At 42.7% G+C, this 15,160-nt stretch overlaps 1 protein-coding gene across 1 annotated transcript in view; it reads left to right on the top strand.

Moving 5' to 3' along the window:
* Positions 1-1,739: 1,739 nt before the first annotated feature.
* ERGIC1 (endoplasmic reticulum-golgi intermediate compartment 1) overlaps positions 1,740-15,160 on the top strand; it is a 63,109-nt gene continuing 49,688 nt past the window's right edge. The window contains exon 1 of the mRNA XM_072146172.1: positions 1,740-1,920. Within this exon, the coding sequence (XP_072002273.1) occupies positions 1,901-1,920 (20 nt within the window). The 5' untranslated portion in view covers positions 1,740-1,900. The remainder of the gene's footprint in view (positions 1,921-15,160) is intronic.

The raw sequence follows: 15,160 nt of genomic DNA, 5'->3' as shown, positions 1-15,160 counted from the left end.
ATTCCTGTGTTACTACTTCTCTCAATGTGCTTTTTTATTTGTTCATACACCATCTCACAGCCAATACACATCCCATTCTCCTCCCCAATCATATTTTTTCCTGTTAATTCTTGGTTACCCAAATATCATGATACATCCACCCTATGTTTATACCATACATCTCCTACCATACATATTTTCCTACCATTACGATTGCAGACACTGTCCATGCCATACAGACCTCTTCATCATTCTGCTTTCACACATATTTAGCCTTTCTTACTTATCAGGGCATTGTCCAGTAGTGGATTGGAATATATAGGCAGTTTGGGCTTTAAAAGTCTTATAGGGGGCCCATGGCCACCCAAACCAAATTTTATTTGGGAAGGACCTTCACCCATAAAATCATCTGTTCCTGCTCTCAATACATATGTACACATGAATCATTCCAGGACCTTTGAAGGTCTTCCAAAGGTCCTGAAACCACAGATTGAAAGCTGGGAGAAGGAACACATCCTCTATTCCATAGGATTCTAGTACCATATGTAGGATGTGACTTCAAGACTATTATAGTACTTACACGTCTGGATCTGCCCCTGACACTGTCCATATTGTTACATTTTCCACTAATTTGTAACAGCCACAGACATTTAGACCTACACATTATTAGTCCTCCCATCGCAGATAATACATTCAGCTATATGTCCTTTATGCATCCTTTATTACGTCTTATACGGCAATGTCTTTATTCCTTATACATATGGCCATGCTCTATAGTGCAGGCCCAGTATTCCTGCCTCCATGGAAACATGAGCACTGTCTGTACTGTCTAATACTTCTGTATCCGGAAGTATACATACCACGTTACCGCTGCGGATCCTCATTTATGGCAGTGAATTCCATTTTCTAATCCAAATTTCTACCCACATGCTCCAGTCCACAGGTTAACATTGCATTAACGGTTGCATTTTGTTAACACAAATGTTAACATCAATGCAATTAGGCAAATCTCAGCCTAAGGCTGTGGTCACACATGGAGTTTTAAACCCGTTTTTGGCCTGTTTTTAAGCAGCCCGTTAAAAAAAATTGACCCAATTTAATCAAGATAATTGGGAAAACCGGTCATAAAACCGGTTCAAAACGCCACGTGTGACCGCAGCCTCAGGGTGCTGTCACACAGTCAGTTTTTTTAAAAAGACTGAAAATTATGCATTTTTGCAGGTTTATCATGTGTTTGGCTAGTTTGAACCTCCATTTCTTCATTCGTGGAAGCAGCTGTAAAAATGTTAATACAGGATTCAAACCAGCCAAACATGCAAAACGCACCAAGAACGCAGTCTTAGCGTGCAGGCACTCTGCCACCACTACTGGTGAGACTTACAAGCTATGGGTCATTTCCATCAGATCATTGATTAGATGCTTGCAGCTATAACCTAATCAGACACTGTTTCACACGTATTAGATTTATTACACTATACTTCCCACACTAACCTATTACACTACTCACTGCCTCAGATCTGACACTATGCATGGAGACCTGATATTGCTTGTGCTTGGCTTCAGTAACGAGGCTGGAGCTTTGTGGCAGCCCTTCCCCCACACCACCTCCTGCTAGTGATGTGGGTGCTGGGCCCCTGTAGCAGCCGCTATGCTGCAGTAGAAACAGGTAGAGCAGCTTCCAGCACAATGTGTCCTGTGCCTGGCAGCCCTGGCAGGAAGCAGCCTCCATGCAGCCAGGACATATAGCAGCGCCCCACGTGTCTGCAGCAGCCGGATGTGCGCTCTCCTCCAATCACAGGCCGCCGGCCGCAGCTGCTGACGACAGTTCCTTTGTGTGTAGCCGGCAGGCTTGAAGAGGCTTCTCGTACAGGCTGCCTGGACTCCAGCATCAGCGCCCGGTGCCAGTGGGAGGCGGTACATCATGCCCTTTGACTTCAGGAGGTGAGTGGTGCGGGCACTGTCCTGCAGGGAATCCATCACCTTGTGTGCCCTATAACCTGCCAGGACCCTGGGATGGGGAGTATATGTGACTCCATTCATTCATTGTATACAGTCTCTGAATTCATATCTTGCATGTTATTCTGACACTTCTGCTGCTGACACTAAGACTAGACAATTAGACTTAAAGGGGATCTCTACTATTACTGTTTAAAAGAAGTAAACAATCATTTGAGATGTTTTGTTCCACCTACATCTGCACCATATTGAAGCCATGTCCTATAAGCTGAGGAAGGTCCCTGCATACAATATATGCAATGGGTGGTTTACCCGGGAGGCATAACAGCGGAGAACCCCTTTATGAGACATCTACCACCAGGATGAAGGACTGTAAATAGAGCACACTGGTGTGTGCCCCTCTGGCAGGGTCTGCTTTTCTTTAAGCTTAAAAAATTGGCTTTAACAATTATGCAAATGAGCCTGAGGGGCTCCAGGCTCCATGAAACTTGGAGCCCCTCATGCTTATTTGCGTAATTGTAAAAGCATTTTTTTTAAACACCTGGGCATAAGAATCTTTAAGAAGAGCGGGTCCTGCCAGAGGGGACACACACCTGTATGTCAGTGTACTTGGTTTACAATCCTTCATCCTGGTGGTAGATGTCCTTTAATATAGGACCGACACAAACTGCAGACCCTTGACAGCTTAAACATCAGTTTGTTGTCATCATTGATAATGGTCAACCCCTTTAAAATACAATAAGTAATGGAATAGTTAACACTAGTATTTACACAATGCAAATTTGTAGCAGAAAAGCTTATTTTAAAAACTGTTCCATTCAGTGGGACTGTTACTGCACAGAGACTTCAGATGATTGGGACGGCCGCAGGCATTTCAGCTACAAATATTGCAGGTGAATATACCTTTAATTCTAGTAAGGATACTTGTCTCTGCCCTCCCCTCCAATCCAGAATGTCGCTTCCTGTCACCACTGGTCTCTGTTGGCATATGGAGATTTGGTGTTGATGTCGCCTTCACAGTGGGCACCAACTGCAGCCTAACGACCACCCTCAGGCTGCAGCAGGTGCCAGCTGTCAGTGCCACATCACCCAGGGCCAATGGAAGTGTTCAGCAGATATCGCCTGAACTGGGTGTTCTGACCTGGCAGGAAAATCAGCTTTCGTCTTAATCCAGTGGATGTTCACTGTCAGCTATCCAGTGGATACTATAGTAAGTTCAGAATTTATGTCTGTGCCTGCCTTATTTTCTGCCAAAAGTGGCATACTGAAATGGTGTCAGAGGTGGGCTTTTTTATGACTTTATGCATAATAAATCTGCCCCACTGTGTTATGGCTGAGACACAATTGGGGTAGATTTATAAGAACTGCCTTAGACCTAGGGCAGTGATGGCGAACCTATGGCACGCGTGCCAGAGGCGGCACTCAGAGCCCTTTCTGTGGGCACCCAGGCCATCACCCAGCACACCAGACAGGACTCAAAGAACCTTCCTGCAGTTCCAAGCAACTTAAAAGATGCTGCTTCCAGTCATATTTTGATATTTACTTTGCTACCTGGGACTGTAGGAAGAAGCAGAATGAGTAGACAGGGCCGAATTATCTTTGGAGGACCTCCTGCTGGCCCCACAATTTTCTCTGTACATAGGGACACTGGAAAGAAGCTAAAAAGATGAAACTTTTCCATATTTCTATTGTGTTGCTGTCCTCAGGAGGCCAATATGATTGAAAGTTGTTGAACAGGGAGCAATAAGTTACTGCTTTAATTTTTGGTTGGCACCTCGCGATACATAAGGGGGGGTTTGGGTTGCAGTTTGGGCACTCGGCCGCTAAAAGGTTCGCCATCACTGACCTAGGGCATTCAGAGAAAATTTGACAGCAGCTAACCTGCAGAGGATTGCAGAAAAAGTATAGAGAACTGGATTTTTGAAAATCCCATCTACATCAAGCCCTGTGCTCTTTCCGACACTCCCATACTATTGTATGGAGATGCAGGGTCTATGCTTGTCCTGCCGCTTCACCCATTAGTAAGGGTCCTAGACCCTTAACGACAGCTTGTCATCCTGTATCCTGTGGACTTGCTACCACCCATTTAATTCAGATTTTCTCTGCAGATATAAAACTTTGCCATCTGCATTACAAAAAAAAATAGATTTATCTTCAAATCTTCAGCTTTAAATAAAATTTGTGAGGGCAACTGATGAAACAATCAATGTTGTCTTTTGCAAGCAGTCACGTTACAGCTTTTATTCCTCATGTCTTGAAAAATGAAAACTGTGCTGTGATTGCTGCTGGCAAAAGCCAATGGCAGCATTTGACCTGCATGTCCATCACATCACGATGGACAGATTATATTCCATGGAAGTAATTAGAGAAGCTTTCTATACGTACAGCAAGCAGAGATCTGCAAAACTGTGATAAATTGATACAGAAAGTATATTGGAAAATTGTATAACTTTTCCTTAAACAATAGGTCCTTTTAACCAGTAACATTTGCTTTACCCAGTTACATTAACATCTATCTTATGTATGTATCTGATCACATGAAATCACAGCATGCCTCCTTGGAGGCATAATGAGAAGTAGAAGTCCGTGGAGGCATGGGTAAAGGAACATAGATGTCACATGACATGAAGTGTTGAATGGTAATGAAGCATGGGGAGGTGTAGCTGTTTAAGGTCGTCTGATCAGGATACGTTCTCTCTGATGCCAAGTAATAGAAGATAAAGTTGATTTATTAGGATGTTAGCTAAACTGTTTTTAGCTAAAAGAAAGGTGTCAGTTAGTTTATAGGGCTCTAAGGGAGCCTGTATTTGTGAACATGTGGTGACAGGTTCCCTTTAAACACCTGTGGCGTGCAGGCAACATGAATTGACCCTCCAGAAAGCCAAGTGCTCATTTTATGCAGGAAAGCATTTGTGCATCACATGTTAGTATGCCCCAGCTATTATCTAGGTCAGTGGTCCCCAACCTTTTTTTGCCCAGGGACCGGCTGTAAACATATATTTTCTCCAGGGACCAGTAGGTGGGGGGGGATACAGTCTGGTTTCTGTTTCATAGCCAAAAATGTAAGTTTGCATGCCCCACATAACTCCCTGTGTGCCTAGCTTATATTGTCCAATTTCCTGAAGAAGCCCCCCTACCTTCTACTATCCCAGCTGAACTAAAAACAAAAAAAAATACTCACCTTCCCTGTTCCCCTGCAGCAGTCTTCTCTTCGCTCACTATCAATAGAACAGTGCATTTACATGGAAATTAAGTAATGGGAGAGAAGACTGCTGCAGGGGAACAGGGAAGGTGAGTATATTTTCTTTTGTTTGTTTTTACAGAGGTCCAGCGCGGCCTGGATCCAGGTGTTCCATGGCCCGGTCTTGGGCCATGGACTGGTGGTTGGGGAACACTGATCTAGGTGATTCCCATATGACCGTGATAATAAACCTTTTAGAGACCAAGTGCCCAAACTACAACCAATACCCACTTATTTATTGCAAAGTGCAAACATGGCAATTTAAGGACACTTGCGGACACCAATATCATTGAAAGAAAGAGGGGAAATTCAAATTATTAATGTAGCTTCTCTCTAGGGTCCACTGAACTGGAAGAATCTCATAAGCTCCAATGTTGATCCAGCCCGGCCCACATCTCTTCACTGTGCAGGAGGATACCTATAGTGCTGTCTGGTACACTATGCCAACAGCAGAGCCATAGGATATCTGCACAGAAGAATTCGGATGGCAGTCACCCTTTTACTACATTTTTGTAGAAGTGTTTGGCTAGTTGTGTCTTAAGACAACATTCTCATAGAGTCAATCATCCCAATAGCAGCTGACACCAGTATCCAATAGCCAGAAACTGAAGCTTTTTTGAAACCTATGCACTGAAGAGTTCCATTCCAGTCTTCATCCTCTGTGGATAGGGCCTAACTTGAATTTGTGTGAAAACTTCCTTAAGGGGAGGTTTTGTTTACCAATGAGACAGAGTGGGTTAAAACCTAACCCATATTTCTTTTACCAATTCTCCACCACTGCCATTCTGCTGATAACTGGGTCTTCCTGAGACTATTTTCTTGTTCTAACTTGGTACAGAAGAGATGGTTGAATGTGCTCACTAAGTCGATATAAGGGTGCAATTACGCCACTGTGCTCTGGAGAGTAGGAGAAGGTGACCCCTCCATAGAAAACAGCGGCGCACGGCCTCACACTCGCGAAAAGATGGAGCAGGCTTCTTTTCCCGGTTGTACGGGCCAAAGCGTTGCCGCACGTCTGGCACCGTACCGCTGGTGGGCCTCCATTGCCGTCTATAGGGACGTATATGTGGCCGCATATACATTCCCACAGACGGGTGTGTGAATGCACCCTAAGATGCATATCTGAACAGGAACGTTGTTTTTAAGACACAGGTCTCATTTCACAGAATGTTTTTTTTTTTTCTTCTCCCTAACTGCTGCTCATTTTGTCATAGCTGTGGAACTTTGCTGGAGGGAGTTCCCCCTTAGTATGTGTCACACAGCATCTGGGGACCACAAATATAAATTCCGGCAGTCCAATCCCCACCCAGAGAATAATAATAATAATTCTATATTTATATAGCGCACACAGATTACGCAGCGCTGCACAAAGCATGTCAAATTGTTCCATGTCTCTCTGCAGGGTCTCCTTAAAACGCATAGTGCGCTCATGTATAGTATTCTGGATGCAACCTATAGAACCAATACAAAAAGCATTTACCGTATATACTCGAGTATAAGCCGAGCCGAGTATAAGCCGAGACCCCTAATTTTACCACCAAAAACTGGAAAAACCTATTGACTCGAGTATAAGCCGAGGGTGTAGTATACAGCCAGCCTGCCCCCAAGTAGTATACAGCCTGCCTGCCCCCAAGTAGTATACAGCCTACCTTCCCCAATAGTAGTATACAGCCTGCCTGCCCCAATAGTAGTATACAGCCTGCCTGCCCCAATAGTAGTATACAGCCTGCCTGCCCCAATAGTAGTATACAGCCTGCCTGCCCCAATAGTAGTATACAGCCTGCCTGCCCCAATAGTAGTATACAGCCTGCCTGCCCCAATAGTAGTATACAGCCTGCCTGCCCCAATAGTAGTATACAGCCTGCCTGCCCCAATAGTAGTATACAGCCTGCCTGCCCCAATAGTAGTATACAGCCTGCCTGCCCCAATAGTAGTATACAGCCTGCCTGCCCCAATAGTAGTATACAGCCTGCCTGCCCCAATAGTAGTATACAGCCTGCCTGCCCCAATAGTAGTATACAGCCTGCCTGCCCCAATAGTAGTATACAGCCTGCCCCCAGTATGCCAAGTGAATAAAAAAAACAAACTTAATACTCACCCTCCGACGATACTCACCTTTGATGCTCGGCACGGCTCCCGGTCCTCGGCGGTGGCTCCCGGTCCTGGCGGCGGCTTCCGAACCTCGGTGGCAGCTCCTCTCTTCTTTCTTCACTGGCGGCTCCCGGTCTCTTTGCTTACGGGCGCACACTATGATGCGGCAGTGTCGCCGCCGATGACATCATCAGTGGCGACAGCACCGCATCTTAGTGTGCGCCCGTCGGCAGATCGCAGGGACGCGACTGCCAGCTAAATATTTTAGATCTGGACGTACATGATCCAATAGCCATTCCCTTAGCTCTCCCTTTGATCGCCTGCATTTGCTCACTTTTGGATGAATTTTATATATACTGTATTGAATCACTATTACTTGTGGTTCCACAAAATAATATTGTCCATAATTATATTTTTGGGATGTTTTGTATTGTATTTCTTAAGGATAGATTACCTTGTTCTATACAGACATATGGTATAGGTATAGCAAAGAGGAATAAAACCCATAAGTGTTCCAGGCAGTAGTTCATACAGAGTCTGCTTACTGGAAGTAGGCACAAATATGTTACATGGGACATATTGGAGAGTCGATGGACAGTAAGAAGACACTCCTGAGACCCCAGTGTTTGTGAACCACTACATAGCATGAATCCATGGAATGTTAAAAATGTGGCAAAGCTGTAGTAAGCAGTCAGGGGGTAAAATAACCTGTTTTTGGATACTGCAGAAACTTCATCTGACTGCTGGAAAGTAATGGAAGATTTTACTTTTGCCATGGGGGAGAAAATAATATAGTAGACATAATAATCTAGGAGGGGGTGTTGTTCCGGTTTTTCTTGATATGTTTCTAAAAATATATCTTCTACTTTGTTAGATTTGTTTCAGATGGTTGTAATACAATTGTATTTTCCTATATCCAATGTCAATGTGAGTCTTTGAAACCTTGGTTCAGGGAAGAAAAAGTCTGAATAAATCTATAAAATTTACCCTGAATGACCTTGTGGTTCCTTGGCGCGATCCTTCTCACCACGGACTTCTTCAAGCTCTGCGCATGTGCAGTAACTCCTTACTCCGTGCAAGCAGCAGAGCGCACGCACGTATTGTGGCAGTGAGAAGGGGCGCACAAAGGAATGACGAGGACCTTTACGTAGGGCCCAAGGAGGCTGCTCCACACCCAACAGCCTCTGCCAAAATTTGGCATATTAGTTATAGCTTAGTGCAGATTATAGAAAGTGTTAGGGCTTAGAATCGTAGTAGAAACCTACCATCAGATCTACGAACCCCTTAAAGAGGACCTGTCACCTAAATTTTTAGCTCCTAGTGCTTGATCAAACGCTGCAGTGTTAGAGTGATAGCATTACCGGAAACCTCCGGTAACGCTATCAAACACTGCGGCGGGGTGCAGTGTAATCATCGGACCGCTTGCAAAGCTTCGACATATTCATGAGGGGGCGGTCTGAGGCGGTGCCTCTTTCCCGGACCGCCCCGCTTCGCTTCATAGGCCGGCAGTCACCGCCGCTAGACACGCCCCAACCTCGCCCCCTCATGAATACGTCGGACAGCTTTGCGAGCTGTCCAACAATTACATTGTACCCCGCCGCAGTGTTTGATAGCATTACCGGAGGTTTCCGTTAACGCTATCACCCTAACACTGCGGCGTTTGATCAAGCACTAGGAGATGCTTACTTTAGTAAGCAGCTCCTAGTGCCGAAAATTTAGGTGACAGGTCCTCTTTAAGGGGTTCGTAGATCTGATGGTAGGTTTCTACTACGATTCTAAGCCCTAACACTTTCTATAATCTGCACTAAGCTATAATTAATATGCCAAATTTTGGCAGAGGCTGTTGGGTGTGGAGTAGCCTCCTTGGGCCCTAACGCTATCACTCTAACACTGCGGCATTTGATCAAGCACTAGGAGCTGCTTACTTTTGTAAGCAGCTCCTAGTGCCGATAAATTGGGTGACAGGTCCTCTTTAAGGATGAAGGATTATTTCTCGCCTTCCACCTTCAAAAATCCAGAACTTTTTCATTTTTCCATGTACAGTGCTGTGTGAGGGCTTATTTTGTTTCTGTCACATTATTTACTATGCCATGCCTTGTACTGGGAAGCTGGAAAAAAATTCCAAATGTGGAAAAATTGGAAAAAAAAACCATGTTCGCTTCACAATCTTGTGGGCTCAGTTTTTAAGACTTTCATTGTGCACTCCAAATAACAGCTCTGCTTTATTCTTTGGTTCAGTATGATCACGGTGATACCAAATTTATACAGGTTTTAAATGAAATGTATGTGTACAAAAAAGAAAGCTGTGTTAGTTGTAATTTTTTGCAAAATGAGCCGACGTATTCATTGCTACCATTTTGAGGTCTGTGCAACATTTTGGTCACTTTTTATTCCATTTTTTTATTCCACTGCTGGCAATAACTGTTTTTATATTTTGATAGATCGGGCATTTTGGGACGCGGCAATACCTATTGTGTCTGTGATTTCTGCTGTTTTATATGTTTTATTTTAGTTCTAGGGAAAAACTTTTTTTGATTTTAATACTTTTTTTTTTAACCCTCTAGGGTACATTAACCCTCGATGGTTGTTCGTTCCAACCATATACTGCAATACTACTCCAAAATAGGGTGTTTCGAGCGGCACCGTGCATATACAAATTTTCGGGTGCAGGTCTTCTCTAAGAGGTCCGACAATGACCCCAATACTACTGTATTGAAGAATATGGCATTTTTGCACAGTTTTCATTATAATGCGCCACTTGCTGTCATGGCAACTGATCGCCAATCCCTGATGACGTTGATCCGATCCAAGATGGCGCCGCCGTCTTTTAAATGCAGCCAGCAGCTTTGCCGGCGGCATAAGACGGTTGCAAGCACCAGCCGCAGTTATTAGCGGTGGGGGTTTGCAGCAATATGCAACAAACCCCACCTGTGTATAAAGATGGCTCAGCCCGTGAGCCCTTTTCATACACCCCCAGCACCTCTGCGCCGTACATGTACGATATGGAGTGTTAAGGGGTTAATAGGTAGATTCCAGATGGTAGGTTTACCTTAATATAAGTACATAAGGAGATCCTGGAGGAACCTGTCACTAAGAGAGTTCCCTGTTAGTGTAACAAAGGCTCCAGCACAGTGAAATTCAATATTGGCCCTTACCCAACGTCCATTGTCTGCTATCTAAGGGTTTGGACCTCGCTGACCTGATAAGCATGTCCAGCTTTGCAGTGCTCCTATAAGGTACTTATCATGGTAGCCTACACTTCTGCATATCCATAGTGTGCAATAGAAACGATATCAATATAACCATATAATCAATAACCATATCAATATAAGGCTACTTTCTGTAGAGTGATTGTTGTGGGTAACAGGTCGTGCTATCTCTGCTCCTTTTTCCATATGGGTAGATTATCTTGCTGACGCTCCCCTTACTGATTAGGAAGAACAAATAACACTCCATCACGGATCTAGGATATTTGCAGTTGGATGAAGAGATAAATTCTACTGTTGTTCTGATGTGGCTGAAGTACATTATATTTAAAGAAAATCTACCATTTGATGCATTATTAACCAAACATACCTTGAGAATGCTGTAGCTACACTGATAAAGGCACATATCTTTTTTTAATCCCTGTGCTCAGTGGTTTTGCTGAAAAAACTATTGTAAAAATCAGGACCTTGAGAAAGCTGGATGCCTACATAAACACATTACACACTGAGCTTCCTGAACTGTGCAGATAGAACTAATCAACCTGAGCTGGATAACTCATACACTGTGGATCACTCATAGGGGATGGTGCAGCGATTGATTACTTGGATGCATAACTAATGTGAGAGGAAAAGAGCTGAGCCAGGCAAAGGAGCGAGAGAGAGACTCATTATCATAATTTTATAATAGTTTTTTCAGCAAAACTACTCGGCACAGGGATTAAAAAGATATGTGCCTGTATCAGTGTAGCTACAGCAGTCTCAAGGTATGTTTGCTTCATAATGTATCAAATCAAATGGTAGGTTTCCTTAAAATGAACCATATTCAATATTGTCAAACATAACGTACAAGTGATGTAGAAGACTGCATAACCACTACATAATGGCAACTTGTTTCTGATACCGTAGAGGACAGGGACTGATTTGGCAAGCTCTGTGCAGTGCTGCGTAATCTGTGTGTGCTATGTTAAAGAATTATCATTATTATTAAACATGACATTTTCCTAAATATGGCTGACTTTGCCCTAGGCTGTCTCAGGATGCGGTCACACATAGGGGAAGATTTATCAAGCTGTCTGAAAGTCAGAATATTTCTAGTTGCCCATGGCAACCTATCACAGCTCCCCTTTAAAATATTTATGAGCACAGGTAAAATGAAAGCTGAGCTGTGATTGGTTGCCATGGGCAACTAGAAATATTCTGACTTTCAGACACTTGATAAATCTGCCCCATAGTGTTTGTATTGTGTTTAGAGCGCAATGCATACGTCTGGTCACATGTGTTTTCATTAAAATTGGTAATTGGCACCCAGTGTTTTGTATTCTTTAAATGGGAGACACTGGTTAATGATCACATGCGTTTCAACGGAAAAGAATATGCTGTGAGACTGAGCCCCACCCTCTGGCGCTTGCATTGCGTTAGTAAATGCTATGCAAACGCCACATTTGACTGAACCCCCAAAGGTTCCATTAGAGCAGATTATGTTCATAGGTTAAAGAGAACATGTCGACAGAATCATGAACGAACAAGTGCAGATTATTCTAATGTTAATCACCCATTCACCAGAAAATCGCATTTCAAAATCATTTGGAAATGAGCTGAAAAGAGTCTTGCTTTAGTTGGGAATCCTTTCATTATCTCAGTCTGGTATGTTTTTAAAACTAAGATTCTAATCTTGGAAACAAAGTGCGGTTTTAGGTGCTGTAGAACCCAAGGTAGCTATGACTTTTGGGTTCTTTTTTTTTATTATTATTGTTTTGATGTTTGCAACTTTTAAATTGTAAATGACTATACTAAAAATTACTTTATACCCTTCCAGGGGGATCTGTCAGTATAATGGTGAAAATGCTAGTGATGAGTTCCCCAGAGCATGGCTTTTTTTCCACCGGCAAATTGGTGAAGAAGGTCATATGGACACTGTTAAATTTGTTTTGCTCCTGGAATAGACTAAATCCCACCTCATTTGACAGTGTAAACTAATCCAAAAGGAAATGAGAACCTATTTGCTTTCCATAACGCACTGTTCCTGTGTGTACATGAGGAGGAACTCTGATCATAATGTGACTGGCAACTTTCATTTTCTAGCATCTCTTCTGCCTGTGCCACTAGTTTGTAGTCAGCTTTGTGCTGGGGACCCCCTAAGAAAAAAAAAAGTTTTTATGTTATCTGATACCTTAGTGGTCTTCCGTCCAGCTTGCTAGCAAGATGGAATTTGGCAGATATTTTGGCATGAAATGCAGATTATGAATAGCGAGTATGATAAGATCCAGGAAGTGGAGAAAGAAGCATTTTGCTCTTGTATTACAAAGGTTTTGTATTAACTTGTACTGGAGAAATGTCCTGTAAAATGCATGATCTGTATATACAAGTATATGTGTATAATTTTTTGTGGCCTTCTAGAAGACTAGGGTCACTGGTTAAGTAATGTTTTCATTCCTCCTGTGTGGAGATGTTAATACAGACAATGGTTGTATTGTAATTTGGCCGTGATGTCACTTTTTCCAGGCATCAAAGCAACAATGTGCTCTTTTCACTTCCCATCTTAAAATATTTTCTTGATCTTATTTCCTCCTATTAAAATGCTGAAGATGTCTTACTGGCTCCTCTGTCTGCGTTTCTTTGTAACCCTCTAATTTTCTGGTTTAACGATGATGGTAGTCATAGGACATCCTCATGTTCCTCATCTTCCTTGGATATCCGAGTGCATAATTACTTAATAAGTCTAAGCGACCTGGGGGAGCCGCTGTTTTCCTTGCACAAACATTGCTGTCACAGTGTTTAGTGTAACACAAGTGCCTATTGTATATATCTTGCATTAAAAGCTTCTAGATGGAAAATTGAACAGTGTAGATTTGTAATGATAGAGGGTGTCTGGCTACCCAATATACAGAGTGGTATCGTAATGTAAGCGGTTACCCGCTTCGATTTATTGTGAAATTTTTCTATGCTGAAGAGTTCCTTTAAGGGTGCATGCACAAAACTCTATCAATATCAAATTCCTTGGTTATGTAGTCTGCACTTATTTAATACACAGGAAGTCTCCTACTTAAGGACACCCGACATACAGACCCCTAGTTACAGACGGACCCGTCTGTCCACTGTGACCCCTGGCGAAGCACTTTGGATGTTACTTTAGTACAGGCGGAAATGATGAGCTGTAAAGTGTCTGTAATGAAGTTTTATTGAAAATCCTTGATCCCATTACAGCAAAAAATTTTGAAAATCCAATTGTCACTGAGATAAAAAAAAAAAAAGTCTCTAGCTTCAATTATATAATATACAGTTCTGACTTGCATACAAATTGAACTTAAGTACAAACCCAAGGAACTATCTTGTACATAACCCGGTGACTGCCTGTATAAAGATGACTGTGTATGTCCACTAAAGGAATCTGGACCGTACAGTCACCAAATTTTGCACAGCCACTCTCTGTGACTCGGGGAACGTCGTAGACTCTGCTTTGAGACACCGCTTTCCAAAATCCAATCCAATCCAATTATTAACCACCATATACAGGAGCCATTGTCTGCTGCTGTGGCAGTTGAAAGCTGAGCCGTGATTGGTTGATGTTCTGCCTCAGGTTATTAATATGAGCTCTGAACTTTAATTGGTTACTATAGGCAATGAGTAGAAGACTCTTATGAGTGTGGTAATATGAATAGGGATACAGAGATAGGGGGAGATTTATTTGAAATGTCTGAGGTAAAAGTGTTCCAGTTACCCATAGAAACCAATCGGAGATGAGCTGTGATTTTATAAACAGCTGTGGGAAAATGATTGATTTCCATGGGCAACCAGAACAGTTCTGCTCTGACACTTATGATAAATCTCCCCATAGACAAAGTGACAGTCTGGGACGGTCAGTCAGGGAGATAGATACTTATAAAAAGAAATTTTTGTTAGCTTGACCAAATAGAATATGTTAAGAGGAGTTATGTATTATACCAGGCAACGCTGGGAGCTACAGCTAGTAAGTCATATAACTTGTACAAACCGAGAATAACCAAAAAGAAACTGAGTAGTTCTTTTACTTATCTGTATAAAGCAACAAATACGATTTACCGTAATAATAAAATGGGAATAAAAAGGACAGTTACACATTTATCATATGCTATGCACAGAGCTATATGATGTTGGCCCGCCACACCTTTGGCCGTATGTGGGATTGAGGGCAGGAGCGAGGTGTTTCATGAAGGGAGAAATAATCATAATTTACTGTCGGTTCACTGATTATTTCAGGATGTGTAAACTGGTGTACAAGCCCTGAAAAATCACCCCAATAGACTGAATACAAAGAGGAGTGAAACCCATATAACTGGTGGATTATGATGACCTGGTTATATACCTTCACCTGTCTCGGCGCACATTTCACACTTCCAGATTACTTTGTAAACCACTAAAAATGATTGGTTTTAAAGCTTTTATACAAGAGTAGAAGAACACAGCAGCTTTATTCTGGACACAGAGAATCAGAATGAGCAACAATGCCAGATGTGACCTGTGGACAAGTGTGGCACTGTTTTTGGAAGCAAGGAGCCGTGTTTTCCTTCCCCTTGAAAACCCCCAAATTGGTCTCTGAAGATTTGATGAATGTTCATATCAAGTCCATTGTCCACAAGTTATTTTGGCCCAGCAAACCTACTACTTTGTGGAATTTCCTGGACTGAATCTAGAACCAATGAATTGATTG

The sequence above is a fragment of the Engystomops pustulosus genome, chromosome 4 (genome assembly GCF_040894005.1).
Source record: "Engystomops pustulosus chromosome 4, aEngPut4.maternal, whole genome shotgun sequence".
In the NCBI taxonomy this organism is placed as follows: Eukaryota; Metazoa; Chordata; class Amphibia; order Anura; family Leptodactylidae; genus Engystomops; species Engystomops pustulosus.
The sequence above is the reverse complement of the archived record's forward strand: the minus strand, read 5'-3'. Positions and strand labels throughout refer to the sequence as shown.